This window comes from Chiloscyllium plagiosum, unplaced genomic scaffold, assembly GCF_037043375.1.
Source record: "Chiloscyllium plagiosum isolate Xiang-an unplaced genomic scaffold, Cpla_swu_hap1 HiC_scaffold_27, whole genome shotgun sequence".
Taxonomy (NCBI): domain Eukaryota; kingdom Metazoa; phylum Chordata; class Chondrichthyes; order Orectolobiformes; family Hemiscylliidae; genus Chiloscyllium; species Chiloscyllium plagiosum.
The window spans coordinates 90,705,785-90,730,780 of record NW_028270165.1 but is presented as its reverse complement, the minus strand read 5'-3'; the positions used below and the strand labels follow the sequence as shown (position 1 = coordinate 90,730,780).

General features: G+C 46.7%; 3 protein-coding genes across 4 annotated transcripts in view; 1 reads left to right on the top strand and 2 right to left on the bottom strand.

Moving 5' to 3' along the window:
• The window catches only part of LOC148144987 (uncharacterized), a 518,924-nt gene that overhangs the window by 456,952 nt on the left and 36,976 nt on the right, over positions 1 to 24,996 (bottom strand). The window lies entirely within an intron of this gene.
• The window catches only part of LOC148144988 (uncharacterized), a 144,761-nt gene that overhangs the window by 103,444 nt on the left and 16,321 nt on the right, over positions 1 to 24,996 (top strand). The window lies entirely within an intron of this gene.
• LOC148144989 (uncharacterized) lies at positions 1,916 to 20,554 on the bottom strand. 2 transcript variants are annotated; one of them, XM_087975600.1, is made up of 3 exons: positions 20,341 to 20,554; positions 2,751 to 4,536; positions 1,916 to 2,712 (listed from the first exon to the last, which is right to left on the bottom strand). In XM_087975600.1, exon 2 carries the CDS (start codon positions 4,129 to 4,131, stop codon positions 3,181 to 3,183), a length of 951 nt encoding a protein of 316 aa, XP_087831726.1. In that variant the 5' UTR covers positions 4,132 to 4,536; positions 20,341 to 20,554; the 3' UTR covers positions 1,916 to 2,712; positions 2,751 to 3,180. The 2 variants fall into 2 exon arrangements, with proteins under 2 accessions (XP_087831726.1, XP_087831727.1); XM_087975601.1 differs by lacking the exon at positions 20,341 to 20,554 and adding an exon at positions 6,917 to 7,104.

Genomic DNA, 24,996 nt, shown 5'->3' with positions numbered 1-24,996 from the left:
GGTCACACTGCTTGGAGGTTTTTTATAGGCCTCCGCAGAGTTCCAGGGAGGTGGAAGAGCGGATTAGCAAAATTATTCTGGGTAGGAGTGAAAGGAACAGGGTGGTCATTGTGGGGAACTTTAATTTCCCAACATTGACTGGAAATGCTTTCACTCTAATATGTCGGATGGATTTGTTTTTGTCCAGTGTGTGCAGGAGGGTTTTCTGACACAGTATATTGAAGGGCCGACAAGAGGGGAGGTCACACTGCATCTGGTGCTTGGTAATGAACCAGGCCAGATGTTTGATTTAGTGGAAGGTGAGCACTTTGGAGAGAATGACCATAATTCAGTTGGGTTTCATTTAGTGATGTAAAGGGATAGGAACATGCCACAGGTCAAGAGTTATCGATGGGGAAGGGCAATTATAATGCAATTAGGCAAGACTTAGGATGCATAGAATAGGGTAGCAAAATGCAGGGGATGGGAACAATTGAAGTGTGGAGCTGGTTTAAGAAAAAGTTAGTGTGTCCTTGATAGGTATGTCTCTGTCAGGCAGGAAGGAAGTGATAAGGTAAGGGAACCGTGGTTTACAACAGAAATTGCATCTCTTGTTACAAAGAAGGAGGAGGCTCATGTGTTGATGAGGCAAAATGGTTCAGATGAGGCGATAGAGAGTTACAGATCAGCTAGGAAGGATTTAAACAGAGTTAAGAGCAATGAGAGGACATGAGCAGTCTTTAACACATAAAGGAGAACCCTAAAGCTTTCTATAGGTATGTGAGGAATAAAAGGATGATTATGGTAGGAATAGGGCCAGTCAAAGACAGAAGTGGGAAGTTGAGTGTGGGCCCTGTGGAGATTGGAGATGTGTTAATGAATATCTTCACTCAGGAAAAGGAGAATATTGTAGAGAAGAATGAGGTACGAGATATTAGACTCGAAAGGATCGAGGTTAGTTGCACACAGGTGTTATCAATTCTAGAAGGAGTGAAAGTAGACAAGTGCCCTGGACCGGATGGGATTTATCCAAGGATTCTCTGGGAAGCAAAGGAGGAGATAGCAGAGCCTTTGGCTTTGATATTTGAGTCGTCATTGTCTACAGGTTTAGTACCAGAGTGGAGGATTGCAAATGTTGTGTCCTTGTTCAAGAAATGCAGCAGAGATGACCCAGGTAATTATAGACCAGTGAGCCTTACGTCTGTTGAAGGAAAGCTTTTGGAAAGGAACATTAGAGATAGGATTTATAATCATCCAGCAAACAACAATTTGATTTCAGATAGTCAACATGGTTTCATCAAGGGCAGATCGTCTCTCACAAACCTCATTGGGTTTTTTGAGAAAGTGACCAAGCATGTAGATGAAGGTAGGGGAGTTGACGTGGTGTACATGGACCTCTGTAAAGCCTTTGATAAAGTTCCACATGGTATACTGTTGGAGTAAATGCAGAGGCATAGGATTGAGGGTGATTTAGCAGTTTGGATTACAAACTGGGCTTTCTGAAAGAAGTTAGCGAGTGGTGGTTTATGGAAAATATTCAGCCTGGAGTCCGGTTACTAGTGGTGTGCCACAAGGATCTGTTTTGGGACTACTGCGGTTTGTCGTTTTTTTAAATGGCTGAGACACAGGCATAAGTGGATGGATTAGTAAATTTGCAGACGAAACTAAAGTTGGTGGAGTACTGGACAGTTTGGAAGAATGTTGCAGGGGGACTTGGATAAACTGCAGAATTGGACTGAGAGGTGGCAAATGGAGTTCAATGCAGCTAAATGTGAGGTGATTCACTTTGGGAAGAATAACAGGAAGGCAGTGATCTTGGAGTCCATGTGCATAGATCCCTGAAAGTTGCCACTCAGGTGGATAGTGCTGTGAAGAAGGCATACGGGGTGTTAGGTTTCATTGGGTGGAGGGATTGAGTTCCAAAACCTCAATATCACGCTGCAACTATACAAAACGCTGGAGCAGCCACACTTGGAACATTGTGTATAGTTCTGGTCCCCATATTTAAGGAAGGATGTGGGAAGCATTGGAAAAGGTGCAGAGGACCAGGTTGTTGCCTGGTCGGGAGGGAGGGCCTTATGAGGAAAGGCTGATAAGGGGGAATTTGATAGAGATATATAAGATGATCAGAGGATTAGATAGGGGAGACAGTGAAATACTTTTTCTGAGGATGGTGACATCACCTTCCCAAAGTGAATCACCTCACACTTAGCTGCATTGAACTCCATTTGCCACCTCTCAGCAGTTTATCCAAGTCCCCCTGCAACCTGTACAAATTGAGGGGTGATAGATTTAAGACAGATGTCAGAAGCAAGTTCTTTATGCAGAGAATGGTAAGGGCGTGGAATGCCCTACCTGCGAAGGTAGTCAACTCTGCCACATTAGGGAGATTGAAACAATCCTTAGATAAGCGCGTGGTTGATTTTGGGATAGTGTCGGGGAACGAACTGAGAATAGTTCACAGGTCGGTGCAACATCGAGGGCCGATGGGCCTGTTCTGCGCTGTATTGTTCTATGTTCTAAACTTCGTGCAGGAGGCTGAACGAAATGAGCAGCTTTAAAACAAAACCTCTTGGAGCTCAAAGCTTTCAATGAGAGTCTGAGCCCGGTGGTAAGTTCAGGTAACCTTTATTGCAACCCAACTTTGTTACAGCTTCAGATTCCCCCAGCAAAGAGGCAGAGAAAAAGTATCTGCCTTTTGAACAGCTCAAGGTCAAAGTACACACACCACACCTCCCCTCTCCCCCACCCCACCACCACCCCCACCACACTTCCCCTCCTCACCACGCTGTCTTTACTATTGGCCAGCACCAAGTTGTCCCTTTGTAATCGGATCCTTGGTACAGCCGTAACCCGGAGGAAGTATTGCCTCACTCCGCAATTTCAACCCATACCCTGTCTCCAAGTAAGTTTCTCCCTGCTCATTTGCCAGGAAGGGGCAGCGTAGAGTCAACCAGACTGCTGTGGGTCTGGAGTCACGTGTAGGCCAGACCAGGTAAAGGATGCAGCTGGAACGACTGAGTGAATCCTTTCCCACAATGGCGGTTCCCTTCCCTAACAAGGGAGAGAGTGAATCAGATGGGGGCTTTCTCCCCCGTACCACCCCCTCCCTCTGCCATCTGTCGTGGCGGGAATCGAACCCAGGAGTCCCCGGAACCGGGCTGATAGTCCAATCGATAATGGCACTTGGCCGTCACTCCTTCAATCCCCCTGCGATGGCACGTGAACTCGCTGGTGCTTCCGCAGGTAGGAGGAGTAGGTGAAGCCCTTCCCGCACTGAGAGCAGGTGAATGGCCTCTCCCCAGTGTGGACCCGCTGGTGGGTCAGCAGGTTGAAGGAGGTGGTGAAGGCTTTCCCGCACTGAGAGCAGGGGAACGGCCTCTCCCCCGTGTGGATCCGCTGGTGGCTCTGCAGGTTGAAGGAGGTGGTGAAGCCCTTCCCGCACGGAGAGCAGGTGAACGGCCTCTCCCCGGTGTGGACACGCTGGTGGGTCAGCAGGGAGGAAGATGTGCTGAAGGCCTTCCTGCACTCGGGGCAGCTGAAGGGCCTCTCCCCCGTGTGGATCCGCTGGTGGGTCTGGAGGTAGGAGGAGCAGGTGAAGCCCTTCCCGCACTGAGAGCAGGTGAATGGCCTCTCCCCGGTGTGGACCCGCTGGTGCCTCAGCAGGATGGAGGATGTGCTGAAGGCCTTCCAGCACTCGGGGCAGCTGAAGGGCCTCTCCCCCGTGTGGACCCACTGGTGCTTCCGCAGTTTGGAGGAGGAGGTGAAGGCCTTACCACACTGAGAGCAGGTGAACGGCCTCTCCCCCGTGTGGACATGCTGGTGGGTCAGCAGGGAGGAAGATGTCCTGAAGGCCTTCCCGCACTGAGAGCAGCTGAAGGGCCTCTCTCCCGTGTGGATCCACTGGTGGCTCTGCAGGTTGGAGGAGCAGGTGAAGCCCTTCCCACACTGAGAGCAGGTGAACGGCCTCTCCCCGGTGTGGACCCGCTGGTGGGCCAATAGGTTGGAGGATGTGCTGAAGGCCTTCCCGCACTCGGTGCAGGGGAATGGCCTCTCCCTGGTGTGACTGCGCCGATGAGTCTCCAGGACAGACGGGAAACGGAAGCCTTTCCCACAGTCGCCACACTTCCACGATTCCTCAGGTTTCTCCATGGCCACAGCTTCAGCTGCTCACAAACACGTGCAGAGCCCCTCCCTGCCGTGAAATCCCCTTTCCAGGCCGTATTACTGTTTCTGGCTCCACGCACAGTGCGCTGCAACAGTGGGGTCTCTCGTCCAGTCCCACTGATGCGGAAAACGTCCTCAAACAGGACCCAAAAAGCGTTGATCCCTCTCACAGAAATCACAGTCAAAAACCGTTGTGTTCCCGATGGATTGGGTGACTGTCAGACATTGACATCAAAGTGAGGACTGCAGACGCTGGAGAGTTAGTTGAAAAATGTGGCGCTGAAAAAGTACAGCAGGTCATGCAGCATCCGAAGAGCAGGAGTCAAGGTTTCGGGCATAAGCCCTTCATCTGTTGATTTTGAATCTTCTGACTTCAGATTTTCAAATACTCTGCAAAAAGAGATTACAAAAGCCATCACTATCAGTGCAGGGTAGAAATTCAGAACAAGCAATTCTACTTTCTGTGGAATATTCTTTTGTTGTTCCACAAAATTGAAAGCTCCATCCCACTCTCTCTCCCCCTCTGTTCTCACTCCGCTCTAACTAATTCCCCTGAAGGTGCTGATTCAGGATCTTACAGGGGCAGAAAAAGCAAAAACATCAAGACTGACATCTCTCCGAATTTTGGATACCTCCACCTGAAAGTTAATATCTTTCACAACGCTGGGATACTGCTGAGAGTGAGCAGGTCTGATTTTGGGAAGCAAAAATAAAAGTGTCAATTCAGGGTGAACCTGCAATGCAGCTTCTTGAGGAAGGGCCAGACACAAAATGGTTAACGACCCCGAGAAGGTGGGAGCAAAATGAGACATCAAGGCATTAACACCAATACACTTCAGTCAAACTATTCTGCTCCCAGTCAGGGCAAAACATGCTCTAAAAGTCCAACCTTCACGACTACACTTCTGCTTCCACTGAAGACAATTAGAGTCACACAGCGCAGAAACAGACCCTTTGGCCCAACCTGCCCAAGGTCACCCAAGGCTGGAATCGAACCTGGGACCCTGGTGCTGTGAGGTAGCAGTGCTAACCACTGAGCCACCGTGCCACCCTAGTCTAAGTCAAAAATGTATGAGGACCTTGCGGGATCTGATTGGTTGTTACTATGTGATCATGCTCAATGTCTGACTCAAACAATGTACATAAGTTCTATCCAAACTCTAAAAGTCGGCAGATTATTTTGGCACTCTAGGAGTACTCATCGGTGGCTCAGTGGTTAGCACTGCTGCCTCACAGCACCAGGGTCCCAGGTTCGATTCCAGCCTTGGGGGGCTGGCTGGGTGGAGTTTGCACATTCTCCCCATGTCTGCGTGGGTTTCCTCCCACAATCCAAAGATGTGCAGATGTGGTGAATTGGCCATGCTAAACTTCCCATAATGTTCGGTGCATTAGTCAGAGGGAGATTGGTCTGGGTGGGCTACTCTTCAGAGGATCGGTGTGGAGTCGTTGGGCCAAAGGGCCTGTTTCCACATTGTTGGGAATCTAATCTAATCTCATCTCATCCTTCTGGGCTGATCAGAGTCTACCGTCCAGGCCATATCAAAGAATAAACTATTGCTTGTATGATTGACAAAGTCACTTCCAGATGTGTATATTGACCAATCCCAGAAATCCGAAGATCCAGACAGCAGTCCAGATCAGAACAACCAGATAGGAAATGGTTAATGTCCCCAGGATGTGTGGAGCAAAATAAGACACCAAGGCGTTAACACCAACATCAGGGAAAAACTGAACATACAGATGTGACAAACATTCGTAGCAAGCCAGAATCACAGATGTACAGCATAGAAACAGTCCCTTCAGTCCATGCTGACCAGATATCCTAAATCAATCTCGTCCCATTTGCCAGCACTTGGCCCATGTCCCTCTAAATGTTTCCCAACATATACCCAGCCAGATACCTTTTAAAAGGTTGTAATTGTACCAGCAGCCACCTCTTCCTCTGGCAGCTCATTCTTAACACACACCACCCTCTGTGCATAGGAGTTGCCCCTTAGGTTTCTTTTAAATCTCACCCTAAACCTATGAGCAATCCCAGATCAAAGATCTTGTCTATTTACCCTCACCATGCCCCACATTATTTTATCCAAGGTTGTAGGGTCACCCCTGTGGGATATAGTTAAAGCAGTGTTAGTATGCACATTTTAGTATAGCTAAAATGTGCATACATGAAATGTGCCTGCAAACAATGGTAGATGTTACAGATCAAACAGATAAGGTGCTGTGAGGGGAGGGGGTGTAGGTTAAGCTAGACATGCTCGTACAAACAGTTATAAGCATCTGTTTGCTGCTTCTGCAAAAACACAATCAGGGAGGTCAGAAGGCTCAGCGTCGGCGAAAAATGGGAGGAAATATTGCTTTCGCAAACAAGGAAGCAGCTGGCAGTGAAAGAGGATATACGCTAACACGTTGTTCACGCACAAGGCTGAATAAGACAAGAAATAGACAAGAGTAATGGACGCCACCGGGAAAGAATGGAGGGACAAACCGATCTTTTGAGGATCAGCTTGGAACATCGGGAGGGGGTGGAGGAGGAATGTGAATGAGGGAAAGAAGCTGAATGTGCTGGAGCAAGGTGGAGGAAGAACAGAGGATGCAAAGCCGGCTTGAAGCTGCAATGAGGAATATTGCATGTGCTGTACTTGTACCTGTTGCAGTTACTGGTGGGAATCGGGTGCATTTTAAACATCAAAACAGGAGATATCCAGCCCTCCCCCTTCCCAATCTCTATCCTTCAGTCCCTCCTCACCCGGGTAACTAAGACAGATACCTGAGTTTGCGGAGGCTGCTCCCTCCCTGCATTCACTCCAGTTGCTACAAGTGACCAATTTCCCCTCCTCCCATCTCTGCCTCCCTCCCAGGATGAAGAGTCGGCCAGAGGGCGGGAGATTCACTTTGAAACTGACAGGGCCACTTCCGCCTCGTGACGTCACATAGGGACGGGGCGAGGAAAACTGACGGCTTAGGGGGCGGAGCATGGCGAACAGCGGGACGCCGCACTGCGCATGCGCTGAAGCACACGGGGGAGAACACGCTTTCCAAAAACACCGCTCCCTTCAGAGAATCCCCACAGTGTGGAAGCAGGCCACTCGGCCTCACCGACCCTCCCAAGTGTCACCAACCCACACCCATTCCCCTGCATTTATCCCTGAGTCATGCACCTTACCTGCATATTATGCCTAATTTAGCATGGCCAATCCACCCTAACCTGCACATCCCTGGGCACTGTGGGTAATTTAGCACAGCCAATCCAATCTAACCTGGACATCCCTGGGCACTATGGGTAATTTAACACGGCCAATCCACCCTCACCTGCACATCCCTGGGCACTATGGGTAATTTAGCACGGCCAATCCACCCTAACCTGCTCATCCCTGGGCACTATGGGTAATTTAGCACGGCCAATCCACCCTCACCTGCACATCCCTGGGCACTATGGGGAATTTAGCACGGCCAATTAACCCTAACCTGCACATCCTTGGGCACTATGGGTAATTTAGCATAGCCAATCCACCCTAATTCAGCATGGCCAATCCACTTTTGATTAGAGTGGTGCTGGAAAAGCTCAGCAATTCAGGCAGCATCCGAGGAGCAGAAAAATCTTCCTTTCGGGCAAAAGCCCTTCATGAGGAATAGAGGCAGAGCGCCTGCAGGGTTCAGATCTGAACTCTGCTGGTTTAAAGGTGGTCCGGAGTCTGTGTAGGATGAGTTGGTTACGGAGGCAGGCACCAAGGAAACAAACGTGGCTGTGGTCGCGAGTCTGTTTGAGGACATGGTCAAAGAGCCTCAGGGTAGAGGAAACGTGTTGGGAGTTGCAGTGGGAGAGGGATTCCTTGAGATTCTTGTAGAGAGAGGAGGAAAACTTCTTCAAGGCAGGCATCCTTGCAAGAGGATTCACTGTAGGGTTAAAATCAACTAGGTAAAAACAAGGACTGCAGATACTAGAAACCAGATTCTAGAATCACAACTCCAGGTTGTGACCTTTTCAAACAGGTTACAGGTCTCATTACAATGTAAATCCCAGAACATCTTGTTGTCACCTTCTCAAGATAACAAGGTTTTATAGCAAAAGCTCAAGCCATGATTAAATGACAGAGTGGACTCGATGGGCTGAATGGCCTTACTTCTGCTCCTATGTCTTATGGTCTTATCTCAGCTCAGACAATGCATTAAAGGTGTGAAGTCAGAATCTGCCTGTATCCCAATCTGGAGTCAGACTGGTTCTGTTTCCAAAGTCGAATTTACAAACTATTACATGTATTGACTGCCTGCAGATTTTTCCTTACAAAAATGCACATAGAATGTATCTGCAAATATACATCTCTCCCCCCCTCCCCCACACACAGACACAAACACACACGCACAAGTTTATTGGGTGAATTTGTACCTGCAGAATTATGTCTTACTTTGCTCAAAGACTGCATGAATCCATGTAAGATTCTGTAAGTCAGTTTAACCATTGTGGCACAGACAGTCTCACACAGGGGAGCTCACACCTTCAATACATTATCTGGGCTGATGCGACACCAATTGGTAAAGTTCACTTGAGGATTTAACTATTTTAAAAGGTTTTGTGATTTACATTTGAAAGAAGTGAAACTATCATGGTCATTCGAACAGAGGAGAGACTTAAACAATCCGGGTCTTTTTCAATATATAATTTCAGTTACATCACACTATAAACTGTTGCAATAAATTCTGTGTCTTACAATCTTATATTCCACAATCCCCTGATGAAGGAGCTGCACTCTGAAAGTTAGTGCTTCCAATTAAACTTGTTGGACAGAATTCCTCAAGTAGGGCACCATAAGAATCCTGGGAGACTGCTATTTCCTGTTTACTTCATAATGAACAAACATTAAGCACGATCGCCTATTTATTTCTCATTTTGTTTCATTTTTCTTGTTTAATTCCCTGCGATGATGTGGGAGAATTATTAGATTTGGGTCAGCCATTTGGTCACATATTAAAGCCTGGAAACCATTTTGAATCTCAGCTTAGTGCCTGCTTAAGTTTGTGTTTCCCAGGCTCAGCGGAGACGGTTGGCCTTGCAGCTGTGCTGCTTCCTGATAAACAAATTCTTCCCTGACATGGGGCTTTATTTTCATCCCCCACAGTTGGCGAGTCAGGCAGGAGATACCCTGGTCCTGCCAGGTCACCGGCCGATATCCTTTGAGAGATGAAATATAGAGGGTGATTGCTGCTTTTGTTGTGTCCAAACTAAAGAGGAAAGCTGGCCAGGGACAAAAGTGCTGTTAGAAATGTTGATACAATTCTCCCTACTCAGCCACAAGATACCAGTGAGGGAACTCAACAGGGACCTAGCGCCTGGACGTAATACTGCTGAGAGCACTTGTGCTTTACAAAGTTAGTAATAATGAATTTGCTTACCCCAGGGTTACGAGAGGTGAAACCCTATTTGAATGAATTTGGCATACAGGACACATTGGGCAACTATTAAAGACTCTGTTGTATTTCCCTGGGTTATGGACTCATGCAGAGACACAAACAACTTGTGTTGAAAAGTGTTCGATTTGCAAATGGAACAATGGAGAGGTATATAGAGTTTGCCCACTTGGTTAAGCAGCAATGTGTCACAGCCAGGATTTATGAGGCTCAACTCCCTAACTTGGGCTGCTCTGGAATGTGAGTGCCTCATTAGCCTTGGAAGGAAGGAAGGAATAAAGAAAAGCTGACAAACTGAGATATGAAGCAAGTTGGAAAATGTTACAGAGACACACACAGGCAGAAGTTTGCAGGAAAGTTAACACTTCATAATCTGGTTTCAATGCACATTAGCCTGGGTATGGTACTGATATCACAGGGGTCTCAAAAAGGGTCCTCCCTCAATACTGAAGAAGGGCTAATGCCCGAAACGTCGATTCTCCTGTTCCCTAGATGCTGCCTGACCTGCTGCGCTTTTCCAGCAACACATTTCCATCTCTACTCCCTCAATACTCAAGCCAAAACATGGGTGCCCCCTGCTGGACTGGTTTGTGTTAATTCGTTGCTGCTGCCTATTTCAGTTGATGATGTCCATTATTGTTAACACTCTCAAACCTGATGCCACCCAGATTTTCGGAAAGCAGCTAGGAAAAGATCTGAAGCGTGTTTAATTTGTAAACAAACAAGGTGCATATTCGAAGAGGGATGCCCTGTGTTTGTTAACCACCTCCTTGCTTGGTCGGCCTTTTTAAATTGTCTACAACTTGCGTATATAGAATCACCTTGCGTACATTGTTATGAATATTGTCTAATAAGAGTAGATGTATTTAGTAGCTGAATCAAAACCATCCCAATGACTGAAACAGCTGACACTGGATTGTTGGACAAGTGGGAAATATTTGCAGTTAACCAAAGCACTTCAAAGTTTACAGTCACGGGTACGTCAAGCTGAAGAATTAGGACCGGGGCATATTGGAGCCTGCTTCCTCGGGCAGAGAGTTCCACAGATACACTACTCTCTGGGAAAAGCAGCAGCCCTCACTTCCTCCTCCTCATCTCTGTCCTAAACCTACTCCCCCAAAGCTTGGGGCCTAGTCTCAGCCACCAGCAGAAGTGACTGGATAGGGTAGTGCTTCATCCTCTCAGTGCAATGAATTCCCACTTTCCACCAAAATCCCGGATGTACTCACTTAGTTGCTTGCTGTCTCACAAATGAAAGATTTCATTGTAACTTCTTCCGGTCCCAGGAAGGGCAAAGCATCTTTGAAAGCTGCTCTGAAAACCCAGACTTCACAACCACACTTCTGCTTTCACCGAAGACAGTTAGAGTCATACACCACACAAACAGATCCTTCAGCCCAACTCGTCTATGCCAACCATATATCTGGAATCAATCTATTCCATTTGCCAGCATGTGGCCCATATTCCTCAAAACCCTTCCTATTCATGTACCCACCCAGATGCAGAGGGATGTGGGCCAAATGCTAGCAAATGGGACAAGATGAATTTTGGATATCTGGTCGGCATGGACGAGTTGTACCAAATGGGCTGTTCCCGTGCTGTATGACTCTAATCTTCTTCGGTGAAAGCAGAGGTGCGATTGTGAAGGCTGAAGTTTCAGAGCAGCTTTCGGAGATGTTTTGCCCTTAATGGGAGCAGAAGTTACAATGAAATCTTGCATTTGTGAGACAACAACTGAGTGAGTAAGTAAGTACATCTGGGATTTTGATGGAAGGTGGGAATTTGTTGCACTGTGGGGATGAAGCCCTACCCTATCGAGTCATTTCTGTTACTGGGGAGACCAGGCCTCAAGATTAGGAGAAGCAGATTTAGGACCGAGATGAGGAGGAACTGCTTTTCCCAGAGAGTAGTGAATCTATGGAATTCTCTGACCACGGAAGCAGTAGAGGCATTTTCACTAAGAGAGACCTTGGAGGGCAGATTCATAGCTCCTTGAAAGTGGAGTCACAGGTCGATAGGATAGTGAAGATGGCGTTTGGTATGGTTTCTTTTATTGGTCAGAGTATTGAGTACAGGAGTCGAGAGGTCATGTTGTGACTGTACAGGACATTGGTTAGGCCACTGTTGGAATATTGCGTGCAATTCTGGTCTCCTTCATATGCGAAAGATGTTGTGAAACTTGAAAGGGTTCAGAAAAGATGTACAAGGATGTTGCCAGGGTTGGAGGATCTGAGCTACAGGGAGAGACTGAATAGGCTGGGACTGTTTTCCCTGGAGCGTCAGAGGCTGAAGGGTGACCGTATAGAGGTTTATAAAATCATAAGGGGCATGGATAGGATAAATAGACAAAATCTTTTCCCTGGGGTGGGGGAGTCCAGAACTAGAGAGCATAGGTTTAGGGTGAGAAGGGAAAGATATGAAAGAGACCAAAGGGGCAACTTTTTCACACAGGGGCTGGTGTGTGTATGGAATGACCTGCCAGAGGAAGTTGTGGAGACTGGTGCAATTGCAACATTTAAGAGGCATTCGGATGGGTATATGAATAGGAAGGGTTTGGAGAGATATTGGGTGCTGGCAGGTGGGACAAGATTGGGTTGGGATATCTGGTCGGCATGGGACGGGTTGGACGAAAGGGTCTGTTTCCATGCTGTACATCGCTATGACTCTAAACTCAATACACAGTTGAATGGGTATTTGCAATGGTAGGGGAATGAAGGGTAGTTGGGACAATGCAGGGAGGAGGAGCTGAGTTGATGGATAGATCAGCCATGATTTTAATGAATGGTGGAGCAGGCTGGATGGGCCAAATGGCCGACTCCTGCTTCTATTACTATGAAACTGTAACCCTGCATTTCCCATGGCTAACCCACCTCACCTACACGTCCCTGGACATTCTGGGCAATTTAGCATGGCCAATCCAAATCAAGGCCAGTCAGCAGTATAGTGATGTGGAAAATGAACATCAGAGTGTGATAGAAAGGGACAAGGGGAGTAAATGTACCAGCAATCAAAACTGGATTTTAAAGGTCACAAAAATTGAAACTTAAAACAGTGTGTCTGAATGTGTGCTGCATTGTAACAAAAGTGAATGAGTTGACTGCACACATTGAAGAGAATAATTATGATCCGAGACTCCTTACAGAGACATGGCTTCAGGGTGGCAAGGATTGGATCCTGAATATCAAGGGGATAGTCAGATGGGAAGCTCGGTAAAGGTAGAGGGTTGGCACTGCTAATCAAAGCACTGATCACAGGGTAGTCTGGTGTCACCTCGGATTTCAGGTCCTGATTTCTCCGTCCTCTGTTGATCTCCCTGTTCCCTATTACCCCTTCTGGAACATTAAAACATTCAGTAATCATGCCCCAACCCACAATCTCCCAGCCTGTCAACCATCCAGGCACAGAGTGTAGTCATAACAGGGAATTAAACAAGAAAAATGAAACAAAATTAGAAATAAATAGGTGCTTATGCTTAATGTTTGTTCATTCAGAAGTAAACCAGAATTCTCTCCCAGGATTCTCATGGTGCCCTACTTGGGGAATTTTGTCTCCCTTCCATCTAACTATTAGCACCCAGCTATGATTTACAACAATATTTACAACAGAAGTAAGGCACCTGTTCTCAAATAGGCAGAGATATACTGATGTCGATTTTTGTTTCTCTTTCGTGCAAACACACACACACGTCCATGGGGGTGAATTTGTATGTGCAGGTTCGGGGGGATTGGCTATGCCAAATTACCCATAGTGCCCAGGCACGTGCAGGTTAGGGTGGATTGGCCATGCTGAATTATTTAGTGCCCAGGGATGTGCAGGTTAGATGGGGTAAATGGAGAGCAACAGGTGTAGGGGAATGGGTGTGGGTGGGTTAACCTTCAGAGGGTCAGTATGGAGTCTTTAGGCCCTGTGGCCTGCTTCCACACTGAGGGTTCTCTGAAGGGAAGGGGTTTTGCAAACTGTGACTCGCCTCTTGATATGTTGATGTCACAGCAGGGAAGTGGCCCTGTCCGTGAGTGAATCTCACTATGTCTGGGCAACTCTTCATCCTGGGAGGGAGACAGAGATGGGGGGAGGGGAAATCTATTCACTTGTAGCAACTGGAGTGAATGCAGGGAGGGAGGAGACTCCACAAACTCAGGTATGTGTCTTAGTTACCCGGGTGAGGAGGGACAGAGGGATCGACGTTGGGAAGGCGGGAGGAGTAGATAGCTGTTCTGTTTTGATGTTTAAAATGCACCCGATTCCCACCAGTAAGTGCAACAGGTACAAGTACAGCACATGCAATATTCCTCGTTGCAGCTTCAAACCGGTTTTGCATCCTCTGTTCTTCCTCCACCTTGCTCCAGCACATTCAGCTTCTTTCCCTCATTCCCATTTTCCCCCACCCTGATGTTCCAAGCTGACCCGCAAAAGATCTGTTTGTCCCTCCATTCTTTCCCGGTTGTCTTTTGTGAGTTTTGAAAACTTTCCCAGTCCTCTGAGGATTGGAGTTGGGAGGTGACGTTGTGCACTCTCCAGGGCATTTGTTTGGCTACTTTTGGAGTATTGTGTGCAGTTCTGGTCTCTCTGCTCGAGGAAGGATGTTGTGAAACCTGAAAGGATTCAGATAAGATTGACAAGGACGTTGTCAGGGTTTGAGCTGAACAGGGTGGAGCTGTTTTCTGTTGAGTTTTCAAAGGCTGAGGGTGACCCTACAACCGTTTATAAAATCATGAGAGGCATGGATAGGGGAAATAGAAAAGATCTTTTCCCTGGATGGGTTATAGGTTCAGGGTGAGGGTGAGATTTAAGAGGAACCTAAGGGGCAACTCCTATATTCAAAGGGTGCTGTATGTAAGGAATGAGCTGCCAGAGGAAATGGTGATGGCTGGTACAATTACAGCACTTAAAAGGCATCTGGATGGGTATCTGAATAGGAAGGGTTTAGAGGACATAGGCCAAGTGCTGACAAATGGGACTGGATTAATTTAGAATACCTGGTTGGTACTGATGAGTTGGACCAAAGGGTCTGTTTCTGTGCTGTACATCTCTATGATTCTGGCTTTCCACTAACATTTGCCACGTCAATAGGTCCACTTTCTCTCTAATGTCGGTGTTAATGGCTTGACATCTCATTTTGCTCCCACCTTCCTGGGGACGTTAACCATTTCGTGTCTGGTTCTTCCTCAAGAAGTTGCATTCCCGATTCACCCTGAATTGACACATTTTCTTTGCTTCCCAAAATCAGACCTGCTCCCTCTCAGCGGTATCCCAGTGTTGTGAAAGATATTAACTTTCAGGTGGAATTATCCAAAATGCAGAGAGAAGTCAGTCTTGACGTTTTTGCTTTTCTGCCCCTGTAAGATCCTGAATCAGCACCTTCAGGAGAATGAGCTAGAGCGGAGTGAGAACAGAGGGGGAGAGAGAGTGGAATGGTGCTTTCAATTTTGTGGAATAACAGAACACAAGAATATTCCATAGAAAGTAGAATTGCTTGTTCAGAATTTCTACCCTGCACTGACAGTGATGAGCTTTGTAATCTCTCTTTACGGAGTATTTGAAGATCTGAAGACGGAAGTTTCAAAATCAACAGATGAAGGCCTTATGCCTGAAATGTTGACTCTCCTGCTCCTCTGAGGCTGCCTGACCTGCTGTGCTTTTCCAGCGCCGCACTTTTCGACTCTGACTCTCCAGCGTCTGCAGTCCTTATTTGACGTCAATGCCTGACAGTCACTCAATCCATCGGGACCACAACAACTTTCAACTATGAGTCTGTGAGAAGCAGCAAAGCTTTTTGATTCCTGTTTGAGTAAGTTTTCAGCATCAGTGGGACTGGATGAGAGACCCTACTGTTGCAGCGCACTGAGTGTGGAGTCTGAAACAGTTATATGGCCTGGGAAGGGGCTCCACACACGTTTGTGTACATCTGAAGCTTCAGCCATGGAGAAACCCGTGGAATCCCGTTCCGTGGAGAAACCGTGGAAGTGTGGCAACTGTGGGAAAGGCTTCCATTTCCCATCTGCCTCGGGCAGATTCCTCGGGTTGGGATTTTTGCAAATGGTGCAGGGACTGCTTTCGGCTTGGCCCCACCCCATTACCCAGACACCTTACCCCACCCCCTCGTTCCATTGTTGATGTCACTGCGCAGAACTGGTCTTGAGGGGTTCAGAGTGAAACCCCCTGCCTCTGGGCAACTCTTTATCCTGTGGGGGGAGAAAATGAACTTTTGTATCTCTTTTCCCCAGGTTTGGGGGTAGGGGGGAGTCCAGAACTAGAGGGCATAGATTTAGGGTTGGGGGTGGGGTGTAAGATTTGTGAGGGACCTAAGGGGCAACCTTTTCACGCGAAGAGTGGTGCGTTTATGGAATGAGCTGTCAGAGGAAGTGGTGAAGGCCAATATAATTACAGCATTTAAAAGGCATCTGGATGGGGATATGAATAGGAAGGGTTTAGAGGGACATTGACCAAATTCTGGCAAATGGGTCACTAGGTGAAGTTAGAATATCTGGTCGGCGTGGACTGAAGGGCTTGTTTCCATGCTAGTCAGAACCAATATCACAAGACTAGGAAAAGGCCATTCACCCCTTCCAACCTGTCCTGAGCTGTGGTTAAACTGCATATAATTCAGTGCAAGTTTCAGAAAGGTTTCAACAGCTCTTAAAAAATTTAACATGCTTTCAGACTTCAGCTATGTTTCTGAATATATCAATTTAGGTATTCTTAATTGTAAAGATACGCGTATCTAGTGAACACAGCCCACACCTCCTTGTGCTGCCAGGAAACTTTACAATGCCGATGAAACGATGCAGTACCTGCACTCACAAAAAATGTACAATTTCTAACAATACTAGCTCCTCATTCACTGCTCCATCTGATACACGACATTGGGAACTCAGTACAGGAGGCTGCAAAAAAATGAGCAGCTTTAAAACAAAAACCTCTTGGAGCTCAAAACTTTCAATGAGAGCCTGAATCTTGCAGTAAGTAAGTTCAGGTAACCTTTATTGTGACCCAACTTTGTTACAGCTTCAGATTCCACCCCCACATCCCCCTCACCAAAAAGACGTAGAAAAAGTTGCTGTTTTTTTTAAATAAGCAGCTCAAGGTCAAAGCGCTCACACTGCCACCCCCTCCGCCTCTCTTCCTCTACTATTGGTCAGCGCCGAGTTGTCCCTTTGTAATTGGTTCCTTGCTACAGCCGGAACCCAAAGGAAATACTGCCTCACTCACCAATTTCAACCCATGCCTTGATTCCAAGTGAGTTTCTCTCCACGCATTTGCCAGTGGAGGGGGGGGGGGGGGGGGGGGTGGAGGGGGGGGTGTGGCAGGGCATAGTCAACCAGACTGTTGTGGGTCTGGAGTCACGTGTAGGCCACACCGGGTAAAAGGAGATAGCTGGAAGGACTGAGTGAATCCTCTCCCACCACGAGTTTCATTCCCTAAAAAGGACGTGAGTGAATCTGATGGGGATTTCACCACCCCCAACCCCCGAAAATGGTTTCACCGTTAGATTCTGAACTCCAGATTTCTGACCAAATTCTAAGTCCGCCATCTGCTGCGGTGAAATTCAAACACAGGAGTCCCCGAAACTGGGTTGATAGTCCAGTCAATAATGGCACTGGGCCGTCGCTCCTTCAATCCCCCTGCGGTGGCACGTGAACTCGCTGGTGCCTCCGCAGGTGGGAGGAGCAGGTGAAGCCTTTCCAGCACTCGGGTCGGCTGAAGGGCCTTTCCTCTGTGTGGACCCGCTGGTGGGTCAGCAAGTTGGAGGCCTGGGTAAATCTCTTCCCACACTCAGGACAGCTGAAGGGCCTCTGCCCCGTGTGGACCCGCTGGTGGGTCAGGAGGTGGGAGGCCCGGACAAAGGCCTTCCCACACTCGGGGCAGCTGAAGGGCCTTTCCCCAGTGTGGAGCCGCTGGTGCCTGAGCAGGTTCAAGGAATTCCGGAAGGCTTTCCCACACTCGGGGCAGTTGGGAAGAGTGTCAATTCAGGGTGAACCTGCAATGCAACTTCTTGATGAAGAACCAGACACAAAATGGTTAACGTCCCTGGGAAGCGGGGGAGCAAAGTGAGACATCAAGGTATTAACATAGACACCAGAGAGAAACTGAACGTAAAGGTGTGGTAAATGTTTGTGGAAAGCCAGAGTCACAGATATACAGCATAGAAACAGACACTTGGATCAAACTCTTTGGTGCTGACCAGATATCCGAAATTAATCTCGTCCCATTTGCCAGCACTTGGCCCATATCCCTCTGAGCCCTGCTCCGGACGGCGGGCGTGTGGTCCGCAGTGCGCCTGCGCAGTTTGCAAAACATCTTCCCTTCCGAAAAGCTCCATCGTGTGGAAGCAGGCCACTCGGCCCAGGGAGTCCACACCGACCCTCCGAAGGGTAACCCACCCACACCCATTCCCCAACGCCTATTGCTCTGCATTTAACCCTTACTAATGCACCGAACCTGCACATCCTCTGGCTAATCCACCCTAACCTAGACAGATGCCAGCCAGACATCCTAAATTAACGTAGTTCCATTTGCCAGCATTTGGCCCATATCCCTCTAAACCCTTGCCATTCATATAGGCAGATGCCTTTTATATTGTCATTATGCCAGCCTCCACGACTTTCTCTGGCAGCAGGTTCCATACATCCACCACCCTCTGCGTGAAAAAGTTTCTACTCACTTCCCATTTCCCCATTCACCTTAAACCGATGTTCTTCTAGTTCTGGACTCCCCTATCCTGGGGAAAAGACCTGGCCCTGATCCATGCCGCTTATATACTTTTATAAGGTCACCCCTCAACCTCTGATGCTCCAGGGAAAATATCCCTGGCCTATCAGCCTCTCCCTGTACCTCAAACGTTCCAACTCTGCCAACAAGCCTTATAAAAGTTTTTCCACCCCTTTCAAAGTTTCACAACATCTTTCCTATTGCAGGGAGACCAGAACTGAATGCAGTATTCCAAAAGTGGCCTAACCACATGTCCTGCACAACAGCAACAGGACTTCCCAAATCCTGTACTCAATGCTCTGACCAATAAAGGAAAACATACCAAGGTCTCTTTGTTCTGCAACACTCCCCTTAACTGTGTAAGTCTTGCCTGGATTGCTTGACCAAAATGCAAACCTCACATTTCTCTAAATTAAACTCCACCTGCCACTCTTTGGCCGATCAGCCCATCCGATCAGTTCTGATTTATCGCTTTTTCCTCCCTTATTCCAGAGAAGCTGAAAATCTCCATCCCACACACTCTCCCTCCATTCTCAGTTTGCTGAACCGAATCCCTGCTGTACCTCATCCTGAAGGGTCTGGTTCATGTTGATTAACAGGCCTACACTCACGGGGGGGGGGGGGGGGGGATCTAATTGAAACATACATAATACTGAACGACCTGGACATTGGAAAGATGTTTCAATTGGTAAGAGAGACTAGGACCAGAGTGCCTTTTAGAATGGAGAAAAGAAAAAACTTCAGCCAGAGAGTGGTGAATCTATGGAATTCCTTGACACAGAAGGCTGTGGAGGCCAGGTCACTGAGGATATTTAAAACTGAAATAGATAGGTTCTTGAGTATCAAGGGGATCGAGAGGTATTGGGAGAAAGCAGGTGAATGGGGTTGACAAACTGATCAGCCACAATTGAATGGTATGAGCAGACCTGATGTGGTGAATGGCCAAATGTCTGCTCCTGTCCTATAGTCCCTTACTGTCCTGGACATAGTGAGAGAGTTGGGAGCAGGAGTAGGTCAGTTGGTCTTTCAAGCCTGCACCAGCTTTGAACAGATCATAACTAGATATTAATCTACCTACATCGAGGTGGATAGGCTGGGATGTTTTCAGTGGAACACAGGAGGTTGAGATGCAACATTATAGAGAATCATAAAACCATAGATGAGGTAAATGGCAGGTGTCGTTTCAAGATTAGGAGCAAATTTTTAAGGTGCGAGGAGAAAGATTTTAAGATAGATATGAGGAGCACCTTTTTCCTTTGAGAGAGTGGTTTGTGTGTGGAATGAATGTCCAGAGGAAATGGTGGATGCAGGTACAGTAACAACGTTTATAAGATGTTTGGATAAGGACATGAATAGGAAAGGTTCGGAGGGATATGGGCCAAAGACAGGCAGGTGAAACGAGTTTAGTTTGTGAACATAGTCAGCACGGACTAGTTGGGCTGAAGGGTCTGTTTCTGTGCTGTCTGACTCTGTAACTGTTCTATACTGGTCTTGAAACCATTTTCTTGCCTTCCCCCAGAAACATCCACCTCTTTGTTGTTCAAAAATCAGAGGAGTTCAGCCTTGAATATATTTAATGACCCCCCCCCCGAACAGCAGGAAGGCATCCCCACTTCTGAACTCAATTCCTCTTGCTAATATTACACTTGCCTTGCTGATTGCTTGCTGCACCTGTCTCCACAACAGGCAGTGACTGGTGTAGGAGGACGCTGAGGCCCCTTTGTACATCCACACGGCATTCCCGATGAAGGGCTCGGGCCCGAAACGTCGAACTCCTGCTGCTTGGAAGCTGCCACACTTTTTGACTCTGATCTTCAACACCTGCAGTCCTCACTTTCCCCACATCCCAATATATCACCATTTAAACAATGCACTTCCTTTCTGCTGTTTTATCCCCCCACAGCAAAGGCTATAACTTCACACTGTGGGACTGTTTTTGCCAATTGAGACACTGATCTGGATCAACATTTCCCGAGTCTGCTCCTCCCTGGATTCACTGTCTTTACATTCAGTTGCTGCGAGTCAATAATCGAAGCCCACAATGAAATAAAGAAATGGAAAAGAGAGTGCGGTACTCACAATGTTAAACAGAGGAAGGAAGTTGTAGTCTGGAGTGAAGCTCAATCTTCTTTCAGAGAGAGAGGTGCAGCAGCTTCAGAAGCTCATGGGACAACTTCCGCATTCAGACAGTAGTGGATGTTCTCATTGGCAGGAGGACTACCCTACTTCCGGTCCTCCAAGGCTCCCCATTAGCTTCTAAAGAAGGTCGCGCCCCGTTGCAGCGGACAGCTAGGAGCATGCGCCGTTCTTGCTGACACCGAGGAGCATGCGCTGTACACTCTGTGGCAATGCTGCAATTACTGACAAATTTAAGTGTCCAAATGCCAATAGGAGAAAAAGAAACGGTAGAGCCAATATTTATTTATTTAGGACTCGACATAAGCAAACATGCTCCTCACTATTTTTGCTACTCACCTTGCCGACACCCCTCATGATTTTACAAATCTCAATAAGGTCACCCCTCAACCTCCTCCACTCCAGTGAATAAAGTCTCAGCCTCTCCTTATAACTCAAACCCTTCAGTCCTGACAACATCCTGGTACATCTTTACCGAACCTTCTCTAATAGTATTCTTCCTATAACAGGGCAACCAGAACTGTACTCAGTGTTCTAAAAGTGGCCTCACCAACATCCTGTATAATTTCAAAATGATGTCCCAACTCCAATATTCAACTGTGTGGGCGGCACGGTGGCACAGTGGTTAGCACTGCTGCCTCACAGCGCCAGAGACCCGGGTTCAATTCCCACCTCAGGCGACTGACTGTGTGGAGTTTGCACGTTCTCCCCGTGTCTGCGTTGGTTTCCTCCGGGTGCTCCGCTTTCCTCCCACAGTCCAAAGATGTGCAGGTCAGGTGAATTGGCCATGCTAAATTGCCCGTAGTATTAGGTAAGGGGTAAATGTAGGGGAATGGGTGGGTTGCACTTCGGCGGGGCGGTGTGGACTTGTTGGGCCGAAGGGCCTATTTCCACATTGTGAGTAATCTAATGAAGGTGTGAACAATGAAGGCAAGTGGGCTAATCAACTCTTAACAACTCTGTCTACCAGTGATGCAACTTTCAAAGAACTATGTACCTGAACCACACCATGTCTCTCTTCTACAACAGCACCCAGGGCCCCGCCAGTAACTGCTACAAGTCCGTCCCCTTTTTATTAAAGCAAAGTGCAATTCCTCACTTTTATCTATACTCTCTCGTGTACACGCTCTCTCTCGGACACAGACACACACCACCCAACACGCACACAGGCTTATACTCCATCACACTCATACATTACCAGTTTTTGTTTTAAAGCTGCTCATTTCTGAGGGAAATACAAGATGGTGGCAACTAGCAAGTCTGAGTCGACAGTGCTCCTCCCAAGATTTGGGTAAAGTGGGTCACCCACCCCCACCACACTCACCAAATCATTGATAATAGTTGTTTAATTTAATTAGTTGTTTAATATTAAACTTAAACAATCTAATCTTTAGTTAAAATGACTAAAGGGAAGGGAGCCCGCAGCTCACAACAAGCAGGACCCCCTCCCCCACTCTCTCCAGCTGCAGCAGAGGCGTCCACAGCCGCCCCGGGGGACTTACCTACAGGGGCAAGCCTTGTGGAGATGATCTCCAAGATGGACGCGAAGATCGGCGCGTTTAGCGAGGATTCCCGAAGTCGATGGGACTCACTCTCGGCCACACTGCAAAAGCACGACCAAGACATGAAAGAAATCGAGCGCCGAGTTGGAGGGGCAGAGCTGAAGGTCGTCAAAAAAATATTTGTTTGCTGGGCCTACCCGAACGGGAAGAAGAAGGCCAGCTTACAGTATTCCTGGAGCAGTGGCTGCCACAGCTTTTAAATCTGGAAGCTGGATCAGGCCAGGCAAGGGTGGAAAAGACCCCCAAGCTATGATCTATAAAGGATCCAAGATCATGTTATTCCAGGACTTTTCCCCGGCTCTGGTTCGAAAGAGGAAGGCATTCGACGAGGCGAAGAAGCGTTTAAGGGACTTAAATATTCAGTACTCCTTACGCTACCCAGCGACGTTACACTTTAACCATGAACAATCCGTATATAACTTTGGATCGCCAGAAAAGGCTAAGGAATTCTTAGACTCTCTTAGATAAACTGTAAGGCATAATGGATGTTGGTTTGCCTTTCACCCCACTTTGGTTTGTATCCCCCCCTTTTTTTGCCTCTGACTTTACTTTACTGTTTAATATTATCATGCGGGGTAGGGAGAGGGATTTGATTTTCTCCCCCCCCCCCCCCTTGGGGTTGTTTTCTTTTATTATTTTATGTATATATGAGGGGTGTGTGTGTGTGTATGTGTATATGTATATATAAAAATGCTGGGGTATATATTAAAAAAAAAGCTGGGGGGTTTGGTTGGTGTTGGTGGGGAGAGGTGGCTACCTTATTCAAATTTACCTCTGTCTCTAGGAGCGAGGTTGCTTTCCCTTGTTATTTTGTATTATATTTAATTATTATTTGTTGATGTGGTAATTTTATAGTTATATATTTATATATGGTATTAACATTACCAAATATATCCAGGTGTTGGTGTGGGTGGGGTAGGGTGCTCACTGTTAACTCTACCTTTGTATTATATTTGAATTCTCATTTTATTGAGGAGCGTCTGGGTCAAGGGTGGGGCATTGGTTGGGAGAGGATATGATGGACTTTTGGCGAGGAAGTGACACCCTCTGGGAACAAGGGGAAAATCTCCACTTAGATACGTTTTATTTTTTTTTAGAAATGGTTTTTTATTGTATTGTTGTGGGCGTATTAGAGAGGCGTTATTTTTGTAAATTTTATATGCTCTACGCTCGGGATGTTCTGGATAGGGTTCCCCCTCCCGAGGGATCTCGGATTGGCCCAGATGATTATGGTTGATCAGTCGATTAAGTGGTGCACTTGGAATGTCAAGGAGAGTAATTCGCCAGTCAAAAGGAAGAAAATATTATCAAATCTTCAGAAGGAAAGAGTTGATATAGCTCTCCTACAGGAGACACACCTGTCGGATAAAGAACACTTGAAATTACAACAGGGTGGATTTGATCAGGCCTTTTTTTCTTCTTTTAGCTCAAAAAGCAGGGGAGTTGTTATTCTTGTCCGAAAGAATTTCCCTTTCAAAATCCTAAAGCAGATAAAAGACGAAGCTGGACGATATATTTTGATTAAAGCCCTCATAAATGGAGAGGAATATGGGATTTTAAATTTGTACTGCCCTCCGGCACACCCCTTTAAATTTATAACGAAGCCTTTTCAAAATTGATGGCTTTTGGTGCCCGTCATATAATTATAGGGGGAGACTTTAATTGTATTATGGATCCGGAAATAGATAGGATTCCCAAGAGTACTGGCGGAGTATCTCCCAGATCTAGACAACTGATGGATCCGAACAAAGAATTAGGATTAGTAGATGTATGCAGATGTCTTCATCCACAGGGCAGAGATTTTTCTTTTTACTCCAATCCACATAAATGTCATACCAGAATTGATATGTTTTTCGCCCCCTCGATTTTTAAAAATTCCATATCATCCTGTAAAATAGGTAGTATAGCAATTTCCGATCACGCTGCTGTATATATGGAAACTAAGGCGAGGAACAATGGGACATCCCCTCGGCATTGGCGTATGGACCCCTTCCTAATGAAAGATAGTAAATTTGTAAAGTACTTCTCTCAAGAATTTAAAACTTTTTTAGAAATTAATTCAGGTACAGCTCGCAACCCATCAATGATGTGGGAGACCATCAAAGCTTACACGCGAGGTTTGATCATCTCCTATTCAGCGACCCAGAAGAAATTGAAGGGAGAACAACAGCGTCTGCTTGAAGCTCGCTTAAAAGCAGCTGAAACAGCATACACTGATAGACCTTCTATTATTAAATTGCAAAGGATTTTGGCTCTTAGGACAGCTCTAAACACTACGCTTACTCAAACGGCTAAGAGGGAAATATTATTTGCAAAACAAAGGTTATATGAATATGGCGACAAACCGGGTAGATACTTAGCATTTCTTGCAAAGGAAAAAAAAGGCCCCTCAGACTATTACGTCTATCAAGGAAAGTACGGGTATTTTAACTCATGATCATAAAAAGATTAATGCGATCTTTAGAGAATTTTATTCTGAGTTATATAAATCGCAGGATTATGAAGATAGGATGAGGAGGATGCAGTCATGTTTTAAAAATTTGACCTTTCCAGGCCTAACTCCGGAACAAGTATCGGTCCTAAATGCTCCTCTTACAGTCCAAGAAATACTTGGTGCAATTAGGCAAATTCAGAGTGGTAAGGCACCGGGCCCAGATGGTTTTCAAGCTGAATTCTATAAAGAATTTACAGAAATATTGGCTGGTCCACTTATGGACATGTATAACTATGCATATAATCAGGGCTGTCTCCCGCCTTCGCTGAAAGAGGCAAATATCTCTCTTATCCTTAAAAAAGGAAAGGATCCAGAAGATTGCACATCATATAGACCATTATCCTTGCTAAATGTAGATTTTAAAATCCTTTCTAAAACGTTAGCACTGAGACTATAAAGGGTACTGCCACATATTACAAAGGAGGATCAGACGGGGGTTTATTAAGGGCCATAGATCATCCAATAATATTAGAAGGGTTTTGAATATGATTCAAGCCTGTCATCAGGGAAAGATACCAGGAGTAGTGGTTTCATTAGACCCGG